Here is a 22,460-nt window from a genome sequence, read left to right on the forward strand (position 1 = left end):
AAGCAAGAGGCCAACCCCTAATTCTGTGTTATTGCAAAGGGTTTCATATTGCTGAAGAATCAGGTTGCTAAAACAAAATAATATAAAAGAAAATGTTCAAGGATTGCTCAAAGCTCTGGTGCTCTCAATGGTAGAGTTTGGCTCCAGTAAAGCAGGAAAATTTATTTCAGAGCCAAAAATGACTTCTTGGCTGTGACCAGGATTTCCTCTGCCTACCTCTGGGACCTGAAAGTAGAGGTAGGAAAATCTGATTTTGGAGCCAAGTGTGACTTGTTTAGTTCAAGTCATAATTTACTGTTCTTCCCTTGGGGAGCTGAAAAGAAAGAGAAATGCTGAGAATGGGCAACTCTGAAGTGCAGAGTGCCCTGCCCAGGGAGCTTTGCTGCACTTCCACCTCTCCACATGCTTTTGATCCTGCTGCAGGAGAGGGAATTCATCACGGAGCAGGCAGCAGAACTTGACCAAAACACAGCAGAAAATGCAGAAAATCAAATTCTTTCACTTCAGCAGAGGCCAATAAACTCACTGGGGCTGGGAGCTGGGAGCAGTGGCACTGCTGGAGTTTGGCTTTTATGGGAATTATTTCCCCTGGCTGCCATGGGGGGGATTTCTCCTTTATTCTTACACCAAGGAAATCATCACTTCAATTACAATTTTCTGGCCTTTATGTAACTTAATGATACAAACATTTTGCAGTTCTTTGGCTGAAGTTTCCACTTCTCCTGTCTCAAATTGAGGTATTTCTCAACAAATTGAGATATTTTTATCATTTCAGAATAATGATGTGTTTCAATATTGAATTTCTAGTTGTTGTAGCAGTTTTTAAGCCTGTATGTTTTGTGTCCCTTGAAAGGAGAAAGAATCTTGTGCTATGTAAGTGATTGCTGGAAAAATTAAATTCTTATTTACCGTATTCTAGGAAAAGCAAGATTTCTAAGAAAATTATTGTTATTTTAACATTTAATTTAAATTATTATTATGCTTAACCAGAGTTGGGAAGCATCCCTTGCACTGTATTATTGTGCCATTTTTCTATCTCTAGTTTTGATTATATCCCCATTCACACTGCACTGTTCAATCCCAATATGTTTCCATGTTCCCTGTGAGACAGAGCAAGTCTGGAATGATTCCTTTTTTATTCAGTGTTATCCAAGGAAGGCAGTTTTGGTAAGTGCACACAGAAATGTTCAGGCAGAACAGGTCACCTGAGCAATTTCTGTGTGGCAGCATCCTGATGATAATTGAGCAGTACAAATATTGATCGTGTCTCATTGGCAGTTTGGGGGCTTTTATGAGGAAATGCAGTATTTATATGTGAAAATAAAAGGGTTATATTCATGTCTAGTGACCTTATTTAGTTCAAAGAACTCGTTAGAATGACCTTAATAAATTATTGTAATAGGCAGGATCTAGTTTGGTAAAATTCAGCTAATAAAAATTTGCTTATTTAATATTATTTATATATTAACACTGCACTTGGAATGTTTGGAGCATTCAAAGATAAAATCCTGCCATAATATCTTTCTCCTGTGGGTTCAGAAATGGGAATTTTGTGTTTAGACATGGCTGGGAGGAGTGGGGAGTTTGAAGCTTGTTCTGTGACTCAGCCAGGCCTTTCCCTGTGCATTATTTGTGTTAAACCCCCAGCCCTCGTTGCTGCTGTTGAAGTGAGTGAAGTGCTGCCCTGTTCAGTGCTGCTTCTATTGAAGAATTTTCAGCTGTAAAAGAAAAGAAATGGCTTTTCATGTTTTAACTTTCCTGCACTCACAAACTTTTATGGTTCCTTGGCATTGGTCAGGAGGAAAGTAGATGGCAAGTGTTCCTGCAAAATTCTAATTATTGCTGTTTCAGGTGGAAGAGAGACTCTCAGTGGACACAGGAGATTTTTAGGACGGGAGATTTGCTTAAAAAACATTTTTATGTCTTTTTTGGGATGGAAGCAGGGAGTGACCACCTGGTATTTTCTCTGCTTGTTTGTTTTTTAAGACGTGGGGAATTAGAGATGTTAAACATGAATGTAACTTGAAAAAGTTTTTTGGATGATGTGAGCAATGTCTTTGCTTTCATTACAATTTTTCCTCTCATAAAACCAGAGAAACAAGTTAGTGGAATGGCAGAAAATGTTTTTATCCATTTTCTGGTTTTTCTTTCCATGGAGGAGAGTGCTGGAGAGGGAAGGGCAGGAGCTGATCCAGGTGTGGCTGTGCCACCTCCACCTGCCCATGCAGGGACACAGCCCCAGCTCTGTTGGCCTTTTCCTGCTCTTTTCTCTTCCTTCACCCACCAGAGCAAGCACTTGGGGATGTTTGTGATGTCCTGTCAAAGAACAGGCCTGACTTGTTAAACAAAGCAAATTGTAAACTGTTACTTGTATTTGTTCTTAAAAAGCAAAGTTTGCATTTGGTTCAGTGAAGTAATGCATTAAAATAACCCTCAAAACTTTGCCAGGTGAAGTAAAACCAAGCACAGATCATGTTGCTGAGTTAAATTACACAAAATAAACAAATGGGCTTAGCCCATTCAGCCTTCATGTCGTGGTACTGGCACTGATAAATCAGTTTACAGTGTCCTGATTGATTTTTCTTTAGAAATAATTAGTCCATCATAGATTGGTATTTGTGCACCTGGCTTTAAGTACTGTTGTGTATTCTGAATAAACCTGGTTCAGCCTGCTGTGTTGCTCCAAGGCTGCAGGTTCTGTGTGAATTTGCAGGTTATTTTGGGGGTCAAAACCAAGCTGTAGTTTTTGAGTTCTCAGCTTTGTGCTGTGAACTAACTCATATAATCCATGGTCACCACAGTATAAATCCATTTATATCCTGAATAAGTCTGAGTTTCTTCACATGAAGGAATATCACCACAAGTAACTTATTTTAAAATCTAATGTAGCAAATGTCATTTAATGTTGTTGTAAATGGATAAATCATTTTACAGTATCCTGATTGATTTTTCTCTAGAAATAATTAGTCCATAATTAGTCCATCATAGATTGGTATTTGTATACCTTACTGTTAAATACTGTTTGTGTATTCTGAATAAACCTGGTTCAGCCTGGTGTGTTGCTCCAAGGCTGCAGGTTCTGTGTGTGGATTTTTGGGGTCAAAACCAAGCTGTAGTTTTGGGGATCCAAGGTTATTTTGGGGGTCAAAACCAAGCTGTAGTTTTAGGGGTCCAAGGTTATTTTGGGGGTCAAAACCAAGCTGTAGTTTTAGGGGTCCAAGGTTATTTTGGGGGTCAAAACCAAGCTGTAGTTTTAGGGGTCCAAGGTTATTTTGGGATCAAAACCAAGCTGTAGTTTTGGGGGTCCAAGGTTATTTTGGGAGTCCAAAACGAGCTGTAGTTTTTGAGTTGCTCTTCTCAGCTTTGTGCTGTGAACTAACTCATATAATCTGTGGTCACCACAGTATAAATCCATTTATATCCTGAATAAGTCTGAATTTCTTCATGTGAAGGAATATCACCACAGGTAACTTAAAATCTAACGTATCAAATGTCATTTAATATTGTTGTCATTGGAGAAAAACCTCCATCGCTAATTCTGTTTGAAAAATCCACTTGAGCTGTAGCACAAACTGCCTCCGAGTATCTTTCCAATCCTTAAAAAAACCAGAATTGTTCATGGCATTTATCATTTTTCGCTGCTGTTTCCCAGCTGCCGTGGCAGAGTGAAGGATGTCAGGGTAATGAAGCCTTGGAGCAGGAGGGGTGTGCAGGTGGACGGGGAGCTGGCAGTGAGCGTGGCTGTGCCCGTGACCTCCCACACAGATCAAAGCTAATCTGGGTGACAGCTACAGCATGGCACAGCTTGCCAGGGGCCTTGTGCAGCTCTTTGTCTGCAAATCCTGCCCCAGAGCTGGGAGGATGTTTTTAAGGATGAACAGGTAAAAGTAAAAGGCTGTCTTTTGACATTTTAACTAATCCCTTCTAGCCTGTGCTTTCCTGCACGTTGTGCAGATTTGCTAGCAGGAGGCACTGCCTTTTTCACATATGTAACATGTCAGCTTGAATCTGGCCTGGAATTGATGGGGGGGAATGCAGCAGGTCCACAATGAAATAGATTCTGATTGCATGGAAATGACAGGCCCTGGCCTTTTACCTGCACAGCCTCCCCCTGATGGGGGGGTTCACAGGGGTCTGAGGATGAGGGAAGAGATGAGGATCTGACTCCGTGTTTCAGAAGGCTGATTTGTTATTTCATGATATATATTACATTAAAACTATACTAAAAGAATAGAAGAAAGGATTTCATCAGAAGGCTGGTTAAGAATAGAAAAAGAAAGAATCATAACAAAAGCTTGTGTCCTGGACAGAGAGTCTGAGCCAGCTGACTGTGATTGGCCATTAATTAGAAACATCCACATGAGACCAATCCCAGATGCACCTGTTGCATTCCACAGCAGCAGATAACCATTGTTTACATTTTGTTCCTGAGGCCTCTCAGCTTCTCAGGAGGAAAAATCCTAAGGGAAGAATTTTTCATAAAATGTGTCTGTGACATCCCCCTGCACACTGAGCTCCCATCTCTGCTGAGGCAGGAGCTCTGCAGGCACAAAACACAATGCTGCTTTTCTGGTAACTCTTTTAAAATTAATAGAAGGAAGTTTTGGAGATATGTTACACCATTAGAAGACGGGATTGGGGTTAAACCCCCCCAAACTAATGGGGTTTTATATTAAAAATTGGGGTTTATATCATTTGAGCAATGAGATGTCTTTGGTGTGCATACTAGCAGTAAACTTGATAACACTGACATGTATTAGGAGAATGTGGAAATACTGTATTTTATTTAGATGATCTGACTGGTTTGCTTTTTTTGCTACTTCAGTGAATTTATGCAGGTATTTAAAAATAATGTCATTTTTCACATAAGACACGGGAGCAGTTATCACAACACTGCTTGCACAGGCTACTGGCAAAGTGAGGGGCTGGTAAACCTCCACTGGTTCCAAATGGCCAAAATCTTACTGGTAACACAGTTCTCCCAAAAAATAAATTGTTATAAAACTGACCAGGACTAGAAGGCAGATGCAAAACACACACAGGAGAATATTGTCAATGGTTATGTTTTAAAGGCTTCAGTGAACTTTTCCATCATCATTCCTCATTTCCAGAGGTGAGCAGTACCCTTTTCCTTCTCCAGCTAGTATCTCAGTTTGTAGAAATGCACAGATAAAGCCAAGTTCCTTTTTAAGGAATGGTTTAATGTTCATAGACCATTCAGAAGAAATCATCTTCTCTTTGGAAAATTAAGAAGGAAACCTCACATGCCAGTCAGTAAATTCTGAGTGACTGGAACAAATATTAAATCTGTGAAATCAAACTGAATTTACTTTCTGGCTGTAAAGATTGAATTTGTAAATTTGACAGGCAATTTAAAGGGCATAAGTACATAAAATAAAATTTCTTATCCAAATGCAACTTGAAAGTTACCTGTCAGAAGAGGTTAGAAGTCTGCTGGTTTCTCTCCTGAAGCGTGTCCTTTCACTTGTCAGTTCAGAAAGGTTAATACTGCACAAAAGAGCAGCAGAAAGACCCTTTTTGGGGTATTTTTATGCTTGTTTAAAAAAATAATAATTCATTTCCCCTGGCTGAATAATAATAAAACCTTTGATATAAATAATGTTCTAATGCAAATTGTTCCAGTTCACACCAGGCTTTGTGTGTGGTTATCCTGATTGGGAAGGGATTTCTTGGGCAGTTCATTCCAGGTTCTGAAGCATCAGGGATGAGTTTTAAAAAGGGGAACATGTTTTTCCCTGCCTGATCTCCCATGCTCTGCAGTGAAACATTTCCAGACCTCAGGAGCTGATGCCAAACTGGAATTTTGCTTGGTGTCACTGAGTGCTGCTCCTTGGCAGAGCCCCTCTGTCCCCAGAGCTTTTTGCAGCTCTGTTGAGGAGGAAAAGTTGAATTTGCTGAACCCTCATGGGGAAAGCAGGGTCTGGTCCCAGCTGGGGATGAGGAGTGGCTTTGGTGACAAGGGAGAGCTCCAGTGGGGAATTCTTTGTGGAAGAGCCAATAAATCTGGGCTTTGGAGTCTGTACCTGTCCCTGGTTTGGGGTTTTTCACCTGTCTGAACAGTTTATCCTCCTCTCACTGGCTCAGGGCTTTGGATGAGTGTGTGGTGCTCATGTCAATACATTGAAATTATTGGAACAGATCACAGCTGAGGGCAATTTCAGAAGCCAGAATTGGTTAGTGTACAGAATTTAGAGTTGAAACACTGAAGCACAGTTTATATATTCTCTGATTTAATCACTGTTTGCTTGTTTTCCCCTTTTAGAATATCTCCTTTTCAACAGCATTAACAAACCAAATATTTTATGGTTTCCTCCTTAGGTTGAATTAAAGAGGAAGTACAATGACCAGCACAAAAGTACAAGAGGCCTTTTATCAGGGAGTCAGTGGTATGAAATCCAAGCTTACAGAGCTCTCAACCAAGCCCTGGGAAGGTGAGATAAACATAACTAAAACTATAGAAATTTGTAGAACTTTTTTTTAGGGAGATCTTTAAGGATTTATTCCCCACTTTTAGCACAAAGGGGTAAGTAAGGCCAAAGCTCTCATATTGCAAATTTTGTCTCTTGAGCTGCTCTGTACTGGCAGTTCTCTGCTTTTCAGCCTGTTGTGCATTGTTATAATTCAGATTTTATTTTACATTCAGAACCTACTTCAATTTTGTTGACGTTTGATTGCTCATAGTCAAGATATACAGGAAAAAAAAAGCACAAGCAGAGACAAATATTTTCTGAGCTTTAAAGCAAATGAGGATCTTCAGGACTTTTCCAATGCACTAATTGTTCACACTCTCAGTGGGCTCAGGAAATTGTTTGATATTTTGCCTACAAGTATTTTTGAAAGGGAGAAATAGCAGTGGGGTTTTTCAGACCTTTGCAAAAGGTCAATTCAATTATTGTGCTCACTAATCTCCTCCCAGATTTAGAAGAAGTGGTACAGCTTCCATTTCCTAGATGGAAAAATTCCCCCAAATGTCATTAACAAGGTAGAATTAATTCATCCTCCTTCAACAAAATTTATCACATAAATAAAGATTAGAGCTGTCATCCATATCTGTTGTAGGTGCATCTGTCATGGCTACAGAGGCACAGAAACATCAGCTGGAAAACTCCTCTGATTTGAATTAGTCCTAATGCAAATGTGATGACATAAATGAAGGCTTAGAGAGAAAATTGAGAGAAATTGTAACATTAGGAAATCTCCTTGTGTATTCTTGTTGTTACAGGCCTGATTTCTTAAATTCCTCTTTGGAATCAAAGAGCATTAATTAAATAGGTAAAGAAAGCTCTCAGTTGTGGAATAAATCAGCTTGAACTTAAATCAAGTTTTAGTGACAGTTACTTATTGTTTAATTTATTATTTGGGTGGTCTAAAATGGAGAAAATAGGCTTCCATTCTGACATAAAGGTACAAATTCCTTATCAAACCATGAGCCAAAGCCCTTGCTAACCTGAGGTGTGGGGAAGGATTTTGATAAAACCAGAACATTCCGTACAGGAAGCTCTGTAATGTTTACACTGCCCAGTTGAGAGTGGAAAATAAATTATGTGGTTTGATTGGCTGTGGAATATTTCTGTGGTTTATTTTTAATTTAGCTGTTTCCATGTACATTCAGCAGCTGAAGGAATATGAAGCTTCCATGACATCCATAACAATTTTTGGTGCATCCACTAGCAGATCATTCCTGTATAACTTTGCATATTCCAGCTGACTCAGAGCAATTCCTTTTTCCCAATTCCCACAGATTTTTGCTGTGTGCTCTCTAATTACATAAATCCTCTTTTTCCCCCCTCACTTTTAGGTGTATAAGGCACAGGAATGACTGGGGGGCTCTTATTTTGGTTGACGACCGCTTCAGGAGGAACCCCAATAAATACATAACTGGTAAGAGGTAAAAATCTTCTGGGGAAACTCCTAATATAGAAAAATACTGAAAACTCTGAATTACAGAAATGTGGCTGTACAAATACAGGTGATAGGAAGGGTCAGAATGTGCCCCAGCCATGGAACAGACATTGAACTGCTGAATATTCATTATACAACAAGGGATTGCTGTTTGTAGTTTTATACTGGGTAGAAGTAAATGCAGGTGAAGTAAAACAGATGCTGCACGCAACCTTTAAAAAAATAAAAAGTAGAAAATAAAGTGCTTAGGAATGTGTTTTCAGCTTTGGTCCTGCCCTTTTTGCTGGGCAGAGCTGAGCTCAGCAGCCCATGCTGGGCTTAGTCAGCAGGTGGAGCTCAGCTGCTGCAGTTGAGTCCTGCTCCTTCTCGATGTACTAAAAATACATTGAAATTATTGAAGGAAGCACTAGAAATTCATATAGGAGCACAAATAATCCAGATGCTCAACGCTTGGTAAGATTTCTTTCTCTAAAAAGTAAAACTTCACAAAAGAGTGAAATTCTCTCTTGTTGTGGGTTTGGGCTTTTTTGTTTTGTTTTGTTTTTTAATTGATACACAAAGAATATTTAAATGGGTTCAAAAACACTTTCTAAAATCGAGGCAGTCAGTTTTTACTGACTCCTGTGTGCTCCAATATAATCTAAAAAGCTGTTATGCTCAAGACATCTGATATTTAATATTTTGATTATTTTGATAGGAGCAGGTTATAATAAAACCTGTGGTTGTAGAACGGTTGTGATTCTTTGAGTTACTGTTACTTAATCTAGCACAAAGTTGTAAAAAGCTTGATTATATTCAAATTTTTATCAGACCCTGTTAATATGATAATAAATAGCTGCACTCTGTGTAAGCCACTTTTAAATAATTCATGGTAACAAGCAGAATGAACAGCCAGGCAAAAAAGAAAAATAAAGATGTTTGTGCAAGGCAGCAGTTTGAGCCTAAAAAGAAGACTAGTGAAGAAGGAATAGGCTTTTAATAGAAAAAGAAGGATATTTTTAGTTTGCTTATCAGAATACTGCCATTGAATAAATCAAATTCCCAGCCCTGGAAAGGAGCAATTGTTGTAGCTTCATGAGCAAATTCTTGAAATCTCTGAGGCTCTACCTACACAAATACACTTGCACTCTTAGGGTATCATTGTAACAGGTCCCTGGCCAGGTAATAATTAGCAGACTCCATGTATTACAGAACGTTGAGCAATAATTAGCATAGACTCTGTGTATGAAGGTTGATCAATAATTGGCATAGATTCCAATGAATTATGTGGTTTGATTGCCTGTTGAATATTAGTGTGCTTTATTTTATATATTACAGAAGTTTGATCAATAATTCTTTATTAAGAAACCCATTGTTTGTTTCTAGACTGTTAGATGCACATGGGCCTCATTGGTCCTTTACTTCAAACACATCACCACTGGCTAATTAATGAAGCACCCTTTGATGAACACATCTCCACAGCACATGGCACATGTTCACAGCACCAGGTGTTAACAGCAGGTTCAGATAAGAATTGTTCCTCATCCTTTCCTGTGAGCCTCTCCCAGAAGCACTGTGAGAAACACTGCCTGGGAAATTGTGTTTGTGGCCAGAGAGCTGCTCCACTTTGGGGTGCTGTTTGGGGCTGGGAAATGCCTGGACAGGTGCTGATATTTTGGAGTAAGGAGTTGATATTTTGGGGTGCTGTTATTTTGGAGCAAGGTGCTGATAGTTTGGAGTAAGGCGCTGATATTTTGGATATGTCGTTATTTTGGAGTAAGGTGCTGATATTTATTTTGGAGAAGGTGCTGTTGTTGTGGAGTAAGGTGCTGTTATTTTGGAGTACGGTGCTGACATTTTGTAGTAAGGAGTTGATATTTGGGAGTCAGGTGCTGATAGTTTTGGTGTCAGGTGCTGATATTTTAGAATTGTTGATATTTTGGAGCAAGTTGTTGATATTGTGGAGTAAGGTGCTGATATTTTGGAATTGTTGATATTTTGGAATAAGGTGCTGATATTTGAAAGTTGATGATATTTTGGAGTAAGTTGTTGATATTGTGGAGTAAGTTGTTGATGTTTTGGAGTAAGGTGCTGATATTGTGGAGTAAGGTGCTGATATTGTGGAGTAAGGTGCTGATATTTTGGATATGTTGTTATTTTGGCGTAAGGTGCTGTTACTTTGGAGCAAGGTGCTGTTATTTTTAAGTTTTTGATATTTTGGAGCAAGATGCTGTTATTTTGGATATGTTGTTATTTTGGAGTGAGGCGTTGATGTTTTGAAGTTGTTGATATTTTGGGGAGTAACGAGTTGATATTTTGGTGTAAGGTGTTGATATTTTGGAGCAAGGTGCTGATATTTTGAAGTAAGGAGTTGATATTTCGGTGTAGGGGGCTGTTATTTTGGTGTAAGATGCTGATACTTTGCACTGAGGTGTTTGTGCCCCCAGGGCTGTCCAAGTGGATCCGGCAGCAGGTGCAGCACCACGGCTCCTTCGGCAGCGCCCTGCGCTCCCTGCGCGCCTTCGCCCTCCGCAACCAGAGCCATGGGCAGCCCTGCTCAGAGCCCAGCTCTGAGCTCCCTGCACAGCCCTGCCACCTCTCCCAGGGCTCCCCACAGGAGAACAGCACTCCTCTGTCCCCTGATGTTCCTGCCACAAGTCAGGAGCAGAATTTGGACCCAGAAGTTCATTTTACTGCAACCGTCGGCTCGGTTCATCCCACAGCATGGGATCAGCCAAGTGACAGCATGGCAGCAGTCAAACAAAGTATGTTCATTTCTGCTGGCGGTTTCAAATGGGGACTTGAATCTTTTCTGGAGGAAACAAATGGTTTTTTAAAATTACAGAAGTGCTATAGTGGAAAATGATAATTATTCACAAATGTGGAGGAGCTGTGCTCAACAGACTGAAATTAATTCTTGTTCCATCTGGTTGTCTTAAAAGAGTAATCTTTGATAAGTTTATAGTACAATCAAAAATGGTTTCATTTTAATTTCTTTTTCCATTGAGCACTGTGAAGATAATTTAAAATATATTTGAAACACATCAAGATTGGCATTAGTGCAAGTTGAGCCCTCGTTCAAGCTACATCTGTTGTTTGGGCATTGCTGTGAGACACCTTGCATGTGATCTCCTCTGGTTCCAGCTCCACAAGTAAAATCCATCCCTAAATTTTAGGAAAGGTTCTGATTTCATTTCAATCAAGAACGAGCACAATAACAAAGATTACAAATTTCAATCCAGTCATACTCTACCTTTATGTGCCTGTTAATCTATTTATTTAATTAAGACAATTCATGGACAAGGATAGTTATAACATCTGGGCTTTTGTTTGTATTATTTTTTTTAATGAATGTTGTAAAATCACTGTAAACCTTCTGAAACAGTGGTAATTCTGATGTGCTAAACATGCTGTAAATCAGATGCAATTAATTTATGTTTTGTGATTTGTCACAGGTGAGCAGAAAGTTGATGTAGAGAGCCATTCCCACTACGTAAAACAGAGAAGGACACACATGGACTGCCCCCCCAAAATGGCAGCAATCCAAGCAGAGAGAGAAGAAATGAATGGTTGGAGCAGTGCTGATGGTGTGGAGGAGAAATGCTGCCCTGAGCCTCTGACTTCAACTCCTGCAGCCCAGAACTGCAGGGCCACAGGGAGCAGCAGCCAGCAGTGTGTGGACGGGCCCAGGGGCCTTATTGATCATCCCAATCCATGCCAATCAGCATTAATTGCAGAGCACAGACCCAGTGCAGCAGAATCATGTTTGGAAACAAGCCATGTTTCAGTTCAGAGTGCTCTGGCCCCAGGTGCTGAAGGCCATCCTGGAGCTGAGCCCTGCAGGGAGCTCCCTCCAGCAGCAGGGAGAGCTGAGCCTTCAGCATTAGACGGGGATGAGGATGAGGATGAGAGCATTTACTTCACCCCAGAACTGTATGATGATGCAGACCCAGAGGAGCAGAGAACTGAGCCCCCAGTGCCAGCCTGTCCCAGCACTGGGATTTGGGGGGAATGTGGGAACCCCACAGGCCCTGCTGGTCCTGTTGCCAGCAGCACCTCAAAAACACAGAACGGGGCTGGAACAGCTGGGGCTGGCAGGAGCCCCCATGGCAGCATGGAGGGTGTGAGGAGCAGGGACAGCACAGCTGGGGCTGCAGGAGCACAGCAGGGAGCAGCTCAGGACACTAACACCCCAAAAAGGAAAATCAGCCTCTCCAGATCCAGAAATAAAGGTGTGTCCTCCTCTCTGCTGGGCAGTGGTGGCGCCTGGTGACAGCTCCTGTGGGGATTGGGGTGAGCAGCCCTCAAAACACCACGGGGCAGCTGCACCTTCCTTGTCCTCATGGAACAGAAGCTTCCCTCAGGCTCCATTCCTCATTTTATCTTGGGGGTTTTCTCTGGGGGAGGTTTGCCATCTGCAGTTTTCTAGAGATAGGATGAAGTTTCCTCATCCTGACTTCATGGCTGGAGAACATCATGTCTGGAAATTCTGAATAGAAACCCAAGTAGGATCTGACCTGAAATTATTGATTTATCCATTACAGATTTAATTATTCCATCATTAAATACAGTCAAATAATTGGGGTTTTCTTCAGAAAGCCAAACACCCATGTAACCAAATTAGGTTTTCTGCATTTGTTAGATTGGGGTTTTTTAGTAAAACATGAAGAACAGCATCTTTGCAGATCAGGTCATAGACAGATTGAGCCTAAATACCAAAACAGGTTTATTTTCCAGTTCTTTGATTCCTTCCAATTTCTTTCATCAAAATGTCCAGCAGGAGCTGTGCACATTTTGATATTTGATGAAGATGAGAAGCTTCTTCAGAGAAAAATTTGAGATTTCTTTAAGTTTTCCTTTTGTGAGAGGATCTCATTTCTGTTGCTTGGATTCTGTGTTTATTCATGTCAAAACCTGTTCTAATTTGTATGTCCTACAAGCACTTTTTACATGTAACATATAAATTGTAAATTGTACACAAAGGTCTTGAATCTTGCCCACTCTATTTTTTATTTTTTTTTTGTATTTTAATGTTTCTTTCATTTTCTGCAATGAAAAGAGCCAGGATTTTTCTGTAATAAAACATAATGACTTTTTAAGAAAATATTCTTCATTGCCATCCTACATTGATATGAAGATGCAGGATTTTTGCCATCTAAAGATTGGTTCATATGTGTTGATACTTTTTGTTTGAGAGTAGAAATGAAATTATTAACTGGTCCTTTTCCATAGAAATTCATCTAAATAACATTTTGAGTCCATCCCTACAGAGCTGTGAACAAGCTCAGATCAACAGGATTTAAATTGTGTCTTTATAAAATAAATTCATCTTTATGAAATTGGACAGTTTGCAAGAATGGGAAGAACACTAGAATTTCTACAACTGGCAGTATTTGGCATAAGGCTTTTAGTTCAATTTTTGCAATATTGATGACCAAGTTTCCTTGAATTTCAGTCCTGGATTTCACTGACAGGTTTGGTTTAGTTAATAGGGCAGAAATTCCAGTATTGAAAACCTCTGACACATCTAAAGAGAAATATTCCTCATTTCTGTTGAAATAATGCTGAAGTTCCTGTTAGTATCAGTATTGGATTGGAAACCTCTGACACATCTACAGAGAAATATTCTTCATTTCTATTGAAATAATGCTGAAGTTCCTGTTGGTATCAGTATTGGAAACCTCTGACACATCTACAGAGAAATATTTTTCATTTCTGTTGAAATAATGCTGAAGTTCCTGTTGGTATCAGTATTGATTGGAAACCTCTGACACATCTACAGAGAAATATTCTTCATTTCTGTTGAAATAATGCTGAAGTTCCTGTTGGTTCCTGGTCTCTAGAGCTGTCCCTGGGTTTGATTCTCAGTTTTCCTAAAGCAAATCTTCTGCCCCAAACCCTTTGTGCATTTTGTGTGTCTGAACAGATAACAGAAATCACTTAAGCTTTGTGACTTGTCTGCTCATCCAGGGGCCCACAGCCTCTTATTTGTCTTTCAGGAGATTTGTCTGTCTTTAAATCCATAACATTCAAAAAAAAAAGAAGAAAATCCATCTCCTTTTCCTTGTCTGGAGCAGATTGTTCCTTTCTTGAGCTGTGGTGCCTCTTCCTTTGATCAGAAATCCTTTAAGGCAGGGCCTGCTCTGTGTCAAATCACACCCATTTCAACTTTATATCAAATTAACCATTAGTTCTCAAATATGTATTGAAACATCAGCACTTGTTACTGTGATTTCTGGAAAAAATTTATCCTCTAAAAGCTCAAATCAACAGGTGGATAAATCCCCTTTGTGTTTGGAAGGTAAGGGGTGGAGTGTTTCTTGTGGTGTAAATTCATCCTGAATTTGTCTTTCTGTTTAATAACTGTGCTGTTTGATATGTTAGAGATAATATATTTATGGTAGTTCTCAGAATTAAATGCTGCCCAGCCTGCAGATAGAAGGGAAGTGAAATCAATATACTGAATTTCCTAGAATTATTTATTTGGATTTAGCACATCTATCAAGGCTAAAATATTGAAAATGCTTTTCCTACTTTGATATAACACCTCAGTATGATCTCTGTTGCCTAAAATACTAACAAAATGTTGAATTTATTGAAGGATTGAAAGTTCAGAGGAGATGCAGCAGAAGGAAAGCTGCCCTTAGGCAAAGTGGCTCCTCCAGAGAGAGAAAGGTACCATGGATGAAATTCCTGTGCTGAGGGGCTGCTGAGGGCCAGGGTGCAAGGAATGGAGAATAGTTTATTATATCATTTTTCAAGTGAAATAACACAATGAAATTGTTTCTTCCTGATCTGCAGAGCTCTGGTTGACACACTTAACCTTTGTTTTTCATGGGAAACACAAAGGCACCAACCATGCCAGGCTCCTTTCAAAATTCCCAACAATTTGATAACCTGCAGTGTTATAGGCTGTAAAATCCCTCTTATTTTATATGACATTTTTCTATTTAAATAAGGTTAAACACTTTTAGCATGGTGTATATTGAATTATTAACCGATATAAATGATAACCTTTGAGTATTTCAAGTACTGTATTTCTCTGAAGCAGTTTGGATATATTGAATTTATTTATAATATGATTTATTTATATTTAAATGCTTCAATCTGCATAGTTACTGTATGCAAACCAGTATTCACACAAATTTGTGCCTTGCCTTGCTAGAAGGAAGCACACAAGCAGCCTTGCAGGAAAGGACTTCACTGTGTTGTGTGTGGAGCTGAAATCCTGCCCAAAGTTCAGGGTAAGATCAGTTATTTCATTGGGAAGGATGGGATTTCTCATCCACCCTTTGCTTTCCCAGTTTGGGGTGCTGGAGGGATATTTTAGAATAATTGGTTCATTTCTCCATCTGGATAAATGAGACCTGCAGAAAGCCTTGGAGGGCAGAGAAGGGAGTTGTGACAAGAACAATTATTTAAAATAAATCATTTTTTCTGGCAGTTTTCTTGATTCAGGTCCTGCCACACTGACCTGTGTTGAGCTTCAATCTGATATTAGAGAGTTAACTGAAGGCAGCTCCTGCTGCCATTGTGGGAGGCTGAAGGAATTATTTGGAGCATAGTGGCCCTTTCATTGGGTTGGTTCCTTCCCAGGATTAGGTGTTAATTTGCTCCCAGTTTATGTGAGAAGTTTGGTAATACCCTGGCACAGTAACTCAGTGAATCCAGTGCATGGAACTATCAAAAGTCTGCCTGAAATAATGGCACTGCTATTCTTCAGTGTGTGACCTACCTTAATTTGCTTTTATTCTGTTGTACGTAGTGGGGATGAGCTGCTTGTGGGAATTCTTTGTGTTTCTGTGAGGCACTTTAATTTGGGAATGTCTAAAGGCTGATAAAATAACAGCGATTCTATTTATTTAAAAATAAACTTCATCTTCAGGCCACCTGGCCATTGTGATAATGACCTAATTACAAGATATTCTCATCAGTTCCATGCAAATTAGAGATGCTTCATGCTTAAACAGTCTGGAGCTGATGAAACCAAGAAAGGACAAAAATCTCTTCAGCCAACCAAACCTGTGCCTGGGCAACAATGGGAGATTTTCCATTTTCTGCACCTATTCAACCCAGACCAGATAGGAAACTCCACAGTGGGCAGGTCCAGGTCACTCCTTGCCTCCCTGTTTTCATAAAGAACCTTTAAGATTTGGGTGATCTCATCAGGAACTTTCATTCCTTCCCTGAATTTATCAACATCATCAAATGTGTGCTGGAACCCCAGGGCTCAGGAGAAGCATTCTGGGCTGCAGAATGTCTGAATGTTAGGGTGGCTGTTGTCTGCAAGGAGTTTTATGTTGTTTAAACTGAATCTCAGATGCCAGTTGATTGAGGAAAGTTAAAAAATCTGAAAATTAAAAAATAAATAGCTTTATTCAAAGTGGATTCAAGCTCGCCGGTCGATTTGGGAGTAATAACAAGGGGAAAATTATCTGTTGAAAAGTAAATTTTGGACACATTAAAAAATTTAAAGAAGGCCTTCTTCCAAGGGCCATTTACAGCAATAGAAGTCTTTTCAGTGCCTGCAGTGGGTATTGGATCAGGGCCTAAATTCCCATCTTGTAAATGTGGAAAGTTTGCAGCATGGTTGAACAGTACTGTATTCAAAACCATGTGTGTATATAAGTCTTACACCCCACTTTTTAAATTATAGGAATTTTGAGAAAAGCTTGCTACAGTAATAGTGAGCTGCAAATAATCTGGAAACTCTTCAGAAATGCCAATATAAGAAGCAAAGAATCCATTAATAATTGTAAGTGTAAGCTAGAGGCCATTTCAGAAGATGATAATGTGATGTTGGTCATCTCAGATGCTGCAAGTCTTGGTCACCTTAAAGAGACTTTGAAGGTTTATCAGATGCCAGTGAAAGGTAAGTTCTCACTGATGAATTCCAGCTAACATTTGTCAAGCCCTTTTGCTTTAAATTCAATTAAATACCAACAATTTGCCACCCCTCCCTTGGAGCTTTTGGGTGAGATTTTCCCTCCTCAGAGCTCTGTGGGCTCTGCACATTTAACAAACACTGAAAGGAGCTCCAGTGTCCCCTGCACTCCCAGACTTGTTGGGTTCTTTCATAAATCCTGATGAAGAATGAAAGAAAAGGATAATGAGCACAGAATCCTTTCCATTTCTTCCCAGTTAAATCCAGGAATTGGCCACAATTCCCAGTTTAACCTTGGTTAAACAGAACTGCTGATTTGACAGGAAATCACTCCAGCTGTCAGCCCAGGCCTTGTGCAACCCTTTGCTTCTTCAGGTGACAGAGAGCAAAAATAAATTAATTTATTTCACATGTGGGCAATTCTGCTGCCCATCCAGGGTGTGAGGCTGGCACAGTCAATGAGAGGTGATTTTGCCACAAGGACTGAGCCTTCTTTACCAATCTTTCTGACACTTTGAAATGTGTGAAATGCAACTGATGAAATGACTTTTAAAAATCTCTCTTGATTCCTTTATAAACCACTTTTTCTTTCTTTTTGAAAGACCTGAATGGCAGTTTATCTTTAAATGCTCTTTGGAATGAGAAGGAATCTTCTCTGACAAGTTACTTGCAGTGCAGGAGCTGTGTCCTTCAGTCCATTTCTCCAAGCCCTTTGATAGGAGCTGAGGTTACTCATTTCAGTAATAAAGTGCAGTCATGGGTAAGTCAGATCACTTTATTTTGTATAATAAAATTAGAATGGAATGATTTGTACTGGAAATACTAAAATACTATTTTTGTAAAAGGTAGAATGAATATTTACTTAGATAAATCATATAAAATTATCTGATTTCTACCACAGAGATTTGAAATTATAGTTGTAACTGAGTTCAGGTCATTGAATATATTTGTCTGTGCCTAATTTGCTGCAATGTCTGTAGAATTACATCTGAAAAGGGATGGGAAAATAGCAGCCATCCATGTCTTTCATGAAAGGAAAACCAGAACAAAACATATTTACACAAGTGCTGTGGACTTGACTTCTCAGACATGTAATTTTATGTTAGTTTTGGCACTAAAAAAGAAGAAGTTAATCAGCCCCTGAAGGATGAACATGGACACGGTTTAATGGAGTCAACAGGAAGAAATTTATTCTAGGTATTGTATTTCACTGTGAGCAAACTGAATTCTCAATAGGACCCTTTGAAATTTAGATGAGAAAATTCTGGATTTTTCTCTTAAAAGTGGAGGGTGGGCTCCATCCTGAGGGGTCAGTGCAGGTAAGCCCAGGACACTTCTGCATTTTCCTTCATTTATTCCATGGATATAAAGACAGTTGAGCTTAATGAGAGATTTTTGAGCCTGAATCTTTGCCAAAAGCTGAATATGATCCTCATGTTTTGCCTGTGTGTGTCAGGATCAGCTGTCCAGGCTGTTTGAAATGCAGAGTATGGCAGTGTGGTGAGGGACAGGGATTGTGAAGCATTATTTGCCATGAATTTTGGGATTTCAAACAGCACCACAAAAATTTCATGGCATTTCCAACATTCATTTTGTATCAAACATAATGAAATGTTACACTGAGGGAACTGGTACTGGCAGAATATGAAAATAAAGGGATCCTCTGAGGTAGAATGAGTTGATTTTTTGTTTTAGCTTCTGAACTCTCCTTTTGTGGCTCTTCCATCAGGTGTAAACATGGGATCAGCTGGGTTTAACTTAAAAATGTAAAACAAACCAGTGTTTTCTTCTCAGCCCACCTGTAGATTGAACTTCTGGGTGTGTTTAGCTAAAAATACTCTGCTATAAATAATATATAATAATAATGTAAATACTCCAGCAGATTTTCTGAATGAGTCTCTTCCCTTCCCAGTCTTCTCTGTTATTTTTTCTGTATTCACTAAAAAGAAACCTCAGAACCTTGTGGGCCTGGAGGAGGCTGAACCCCCCCAGCTCTGGCACTGGGAGAGCTCATGGCTTTGGGAGAGACAGATCTAATCTCTTAATGCATGGCTTTGTGTCAGGAAAAACATATCCCATCATCTTCCACATAAAACATATCCCATCATCTTCCACATAAAACATATCCCATCATCTTCCTCAGAGCTGGGGAACCATCTCTGCTTTGGGGCTGACCCTCCTTAGGGTAGATTCATGTGACCTGAAGGTGGGATTGTGGGGGGGGTGGGAAGGAAACCACTTTTATTTTATTTTATTTTATTTTATTTTATTTTATTTTATTTTATTTTATTTTATTTTATGTGTGCAAATAATGATATTTCTTTACAAAGGTAGGATGGGCTGGGGATGAATGATGCTAGAGGTAAATACAGCTTTAATTTTATCACCTCCTATCTTTAAAACCACTGGCTGTTGTTCTTGTAATTGGGAATATATTGATGTGAATGAAGACACACAGAATGAGTGCAAGGAGCTGAAAATGATGATTTATGATGTGCTATCATTTACCAGAGCAGACACAAATGCATTCAAGTGAAGAAGCTGTGATTCAGTCAATCTCAGCTCCCAGTTCTCTACTCTTGAATCCAAGCTCCTGCTGGTGCTGAGCAATGTATTTGTGGAGATAAAATCAACATTTTAGTTCCTGCTGCTGCCCAGCCTGTGGTAAATCATGTTCATTGTCCTGAGGTATCGTGTGGCATCTTCAGTTGCTGCGTGTCATGGGCTGACTGTAAATCAACTACAGTTGGTTCTGCAAGGCAAGGAATTGTTCATTTAATAGAAATCACATTGCTCCAGCAAAGCAGGCTTAAAATAGAACCCCTGCATTTAAGAGCTGTTATTTACTCCTAGATTTGGTCACTCTTTAAAGAGGCAATGCTGTATTTTCATTACTTAAATTTAAGGTGGGATTAACAAATTGCGTATTTACATTTTTAAACCTCCTTTTTTGTCAGTTATTTCTATTGAAAATTAAATTCTTAAAATTTACTGCTACATTTCTACAAATTCAATCACATCCTGTGTTCCCCACTGACCTAGAAACCTCCATTAACACCAAAACAGTGGCACATAAATTATTATTATTTTTTGTACTGCTTAAAACACCACAAGTAATTATATACACCCTTATTAATTGCATTTTCAGTCCCCTAAATAATTGTATATTCCTTTTTGAGAATAGAATTGTGTTGTGAAATGGAATAAAAGGCAGTGCTTTGGAATTAGAGAGAATATTTTGGTAGCACAAGCTTTAAGATGTGGCTTAGCTCATGTACTAAATCATCCTTCATTTGTTAAAAGGCGACCAAAACCCACAATTAAAATTTTAAACTTATTAAGGAGCAATTGTATTTTTCAGTCCCCTAAATAATTGTATATTCCTTTTTGCAAATAGAATTATATTGTAAAATGGAATAGAAGGCAGTTCTTTGGAATTAGACAGAATATTTTGGTAGCACAAGCTTTAAGATGTAGCTTAGCTCATGTACTAAAACATCCTTGATATGTTAAAAGGCGACTGAAACCCACAATTAAGGAGTAATTGTATTTTTTAGTCCCCTAAATAATTGTATATTCCTTTTTGGGAACAGAATTGTGTTGTGAAATGGAATAGAAGGCAGTACTTTGGAATTAGAATATTAGAATATAGAATTAGAATATTTGGTAGCACAGGCTTTAAGATGTAGCTTAGCTAATGTACTAAATCATCCTTCATTTGTTAAAAGGCGACCGAAACCCACAATTAAAATTTTAAACTTATTAAGGAGTTGTTGCTATCACTGATTAGACAGTCAGCTGTTGAGACAGTAGCTTTTATATAACAGGATATTGTTTTGTTCAGCACGTTACCACATTTGGCAAACTTTTATCTTAATGCGCCTATGGGGAATTGCAGTGTGACCTCAATCTCAGTAAAGCCTCGGTAAAGAGGGGCTGGAGCAGAGCTGGCGGGAGGTGCCAGGGCCCTGGCCCAGACTGTATATTTGTTATCACATGTTAATCAGATTCATCATTCTGTTTAATAAAGATTTCAGCTGCCACGCGAATGCATAATCGGCTATGTCTGAGTGCCCGTCTTTTGTCTCGAGCAGATTGCTCCAACTGTATTAAGCATCATTAGACAAAAATGACGACCTTATTAATTTGTCCTTTCTGTGTTTTCCAGCAGATTGGGCCTCATTATTATGCAAACACAGTACACAGAGCGGCACCAGAAGTAGCTCATTAATGTTTCTTTCCCCTTAGTACGTAACAGATTATTATTGTGAAGTGTGCATGAAATAATTGCTAATTATGTGCCTTAAATTGTACAGTGATTGTCTGTCTCGGGGTTTTTCGCCAGGTTTAGAGCATTGGGGAAGGCCATCAGAAGCTACAGGTTAACAGTGCTGGAGCCACTAAAGGGGAAGGGAATCACAAAACATGCATTTTATCACACGTTTTCCTGCCTGGAAGGAGTAATTAGGACAGCTCTGGATTGCTTTGTAGTTACCTCTCACTCCTCTGCTTATTGTAAAAGAAATGACTCCCAGCTGGCAAATAATTTAATAGATCTGTCTGCCCGTGAATGGATGCAGGGGAGTTTGAACCGTGTGCTTTTGGTAAAAATCCAGTAGATTCTGCAGTGGTGCAGCTTGAGTTGGTGTGGATCCCTCATTTCCACACCACTAAAATCTGGATTTCCAAACCCTGCTCCTTCCACCATCCATTTTCCCAGACTCTCCATTCAGTGTAACTCTCCTAAAAATTTGTGAGCATTTCAGAAATGACATGTCAGGCTTTGGCATGGCTCTGCAGTTTGACAACTTTGTGCTAAGTGTGTAATTGGTTTAAGCTGGGAGTGCCTGCCCCTGATCCATGGCACAGCTCCTGTAATCTGCTGCCACCGGAGCTGATAAGACTTGGCCACAGCCAAAGTTTTTGCAGCGCTCGAAATAAAATCCTGATCCATTAAGGGTTTGCATGGATTTAGCTTTATAAGCTGGTTTAGAAATTGTGAGTGGTCAGATCTTGGATCCAGGCTTTGTTGTCGAAAAGATGCCACGAAGAGCATGACATCAGCTGGGGTTTTCCTAATGTTGCTCTTGTTGACAATCTGAATTAAATGTGGCTATTTCACAGTGCTTTATTCTATATGAGCACTGAAACAGGTATCCTGGAGGGTTAGAAAAGAACATTCATCTGACATTAATTCCATTAAATAATTGTAGTGGCTGACTGCATTTGTTGATGTTGCATAGTTGCTTATGCTGATACCACCAGTTAAATGTAGTGGTGGCTTCATACAATTTAAGTTAAAATAAATGGAGCATCTGAGCTGTAAATATTATTTAAGCATTTCACAGAGATCATTACTGAATATTTCTGAAGCACAGACCTATATTACACTTCCAAAAAATCAAAATCAAATCGTTGTGTGGAAACCAAATTCTCTTTACTGCACTATTCATTGTTGGGCACATGGATATTGACTTCATAAATCACTTGACAGATAAAAATTGAAAATAGTTGCACAAATAAGTATTTACTTGCATTATTTGAAATTAATATATTGCTATTAATGTAGAGGTTCTACAACCATGATCATCATTTTCTTTCTGAATTTCCAGCGATGCTATTGCACACTGATGTTTGTCTGTAATGCAACCAATTGTCAAATCAGGCTGCACAG

General features: G+C 39.3%; 1 protein-coding gene across 1 annotated transcript in view; it reads left to right on the forward strand.

Annotated features, from left to right (window-relative positions):
• The window catches only part of BRIP1 (BRCA1 interacting helicase 1), a 55,554-nt gene extending 34,635 nt beyond the window's left edge, over nt 1–20,919 (forward strand). Inside the window, exons 16-24 of the mRNA XM_058818051.1 lie at nt 6,340–6,452; nt 7,820–7,902; nt 10,350–10,640; nt 11,358–12,134; nt 14,504–14,577; nt 15,068–15,146; nt 16,559–16,774; nt 17,389–17,546; nt 20,881–20,919. Of these exons, the coding sequence (XP_058674034.1) occupies nt 6,340–6,452; nt 7,820–7,902; nt 10,350–10,640; nt 11,358–12,134; nt 14,504–14,577; nt 15,068–15,146; nt 16,559–16,774; nt 17,389–17,546; nt 20,881–20,919 (1,830 nt within the window). The remainder of the gene's footprint in view (nt 1–6,339; nt 6,453–7,819; nt 7,903–10,349; nt 10,641–11,357; nt 12,135–14,503; nt 14,578–15,067; nt 15,147–16,558; nt 16,775–17,388; nt 17,547–20,880) is intronic.
• Nucleotides 20,920–22,460: the final 1,541 nt, after the last annotated feature.

Source organism: Ammospiza caudacuta, chromosome 20 (genome assembly GCF_027887145.1).
Source record: "Ammospiza caudacuta isolate bAmmCau1 chromosome 20, bAmmCau1.pri, whole genome shotgun sequence".
In the NCBI taxonomy this organism is placed as follows: Eukaryota; Metazoa; Chordata; class Aves; order Passeriformes; family Passerellidae; genus Ammospiza; species Ammospiza caudacuta.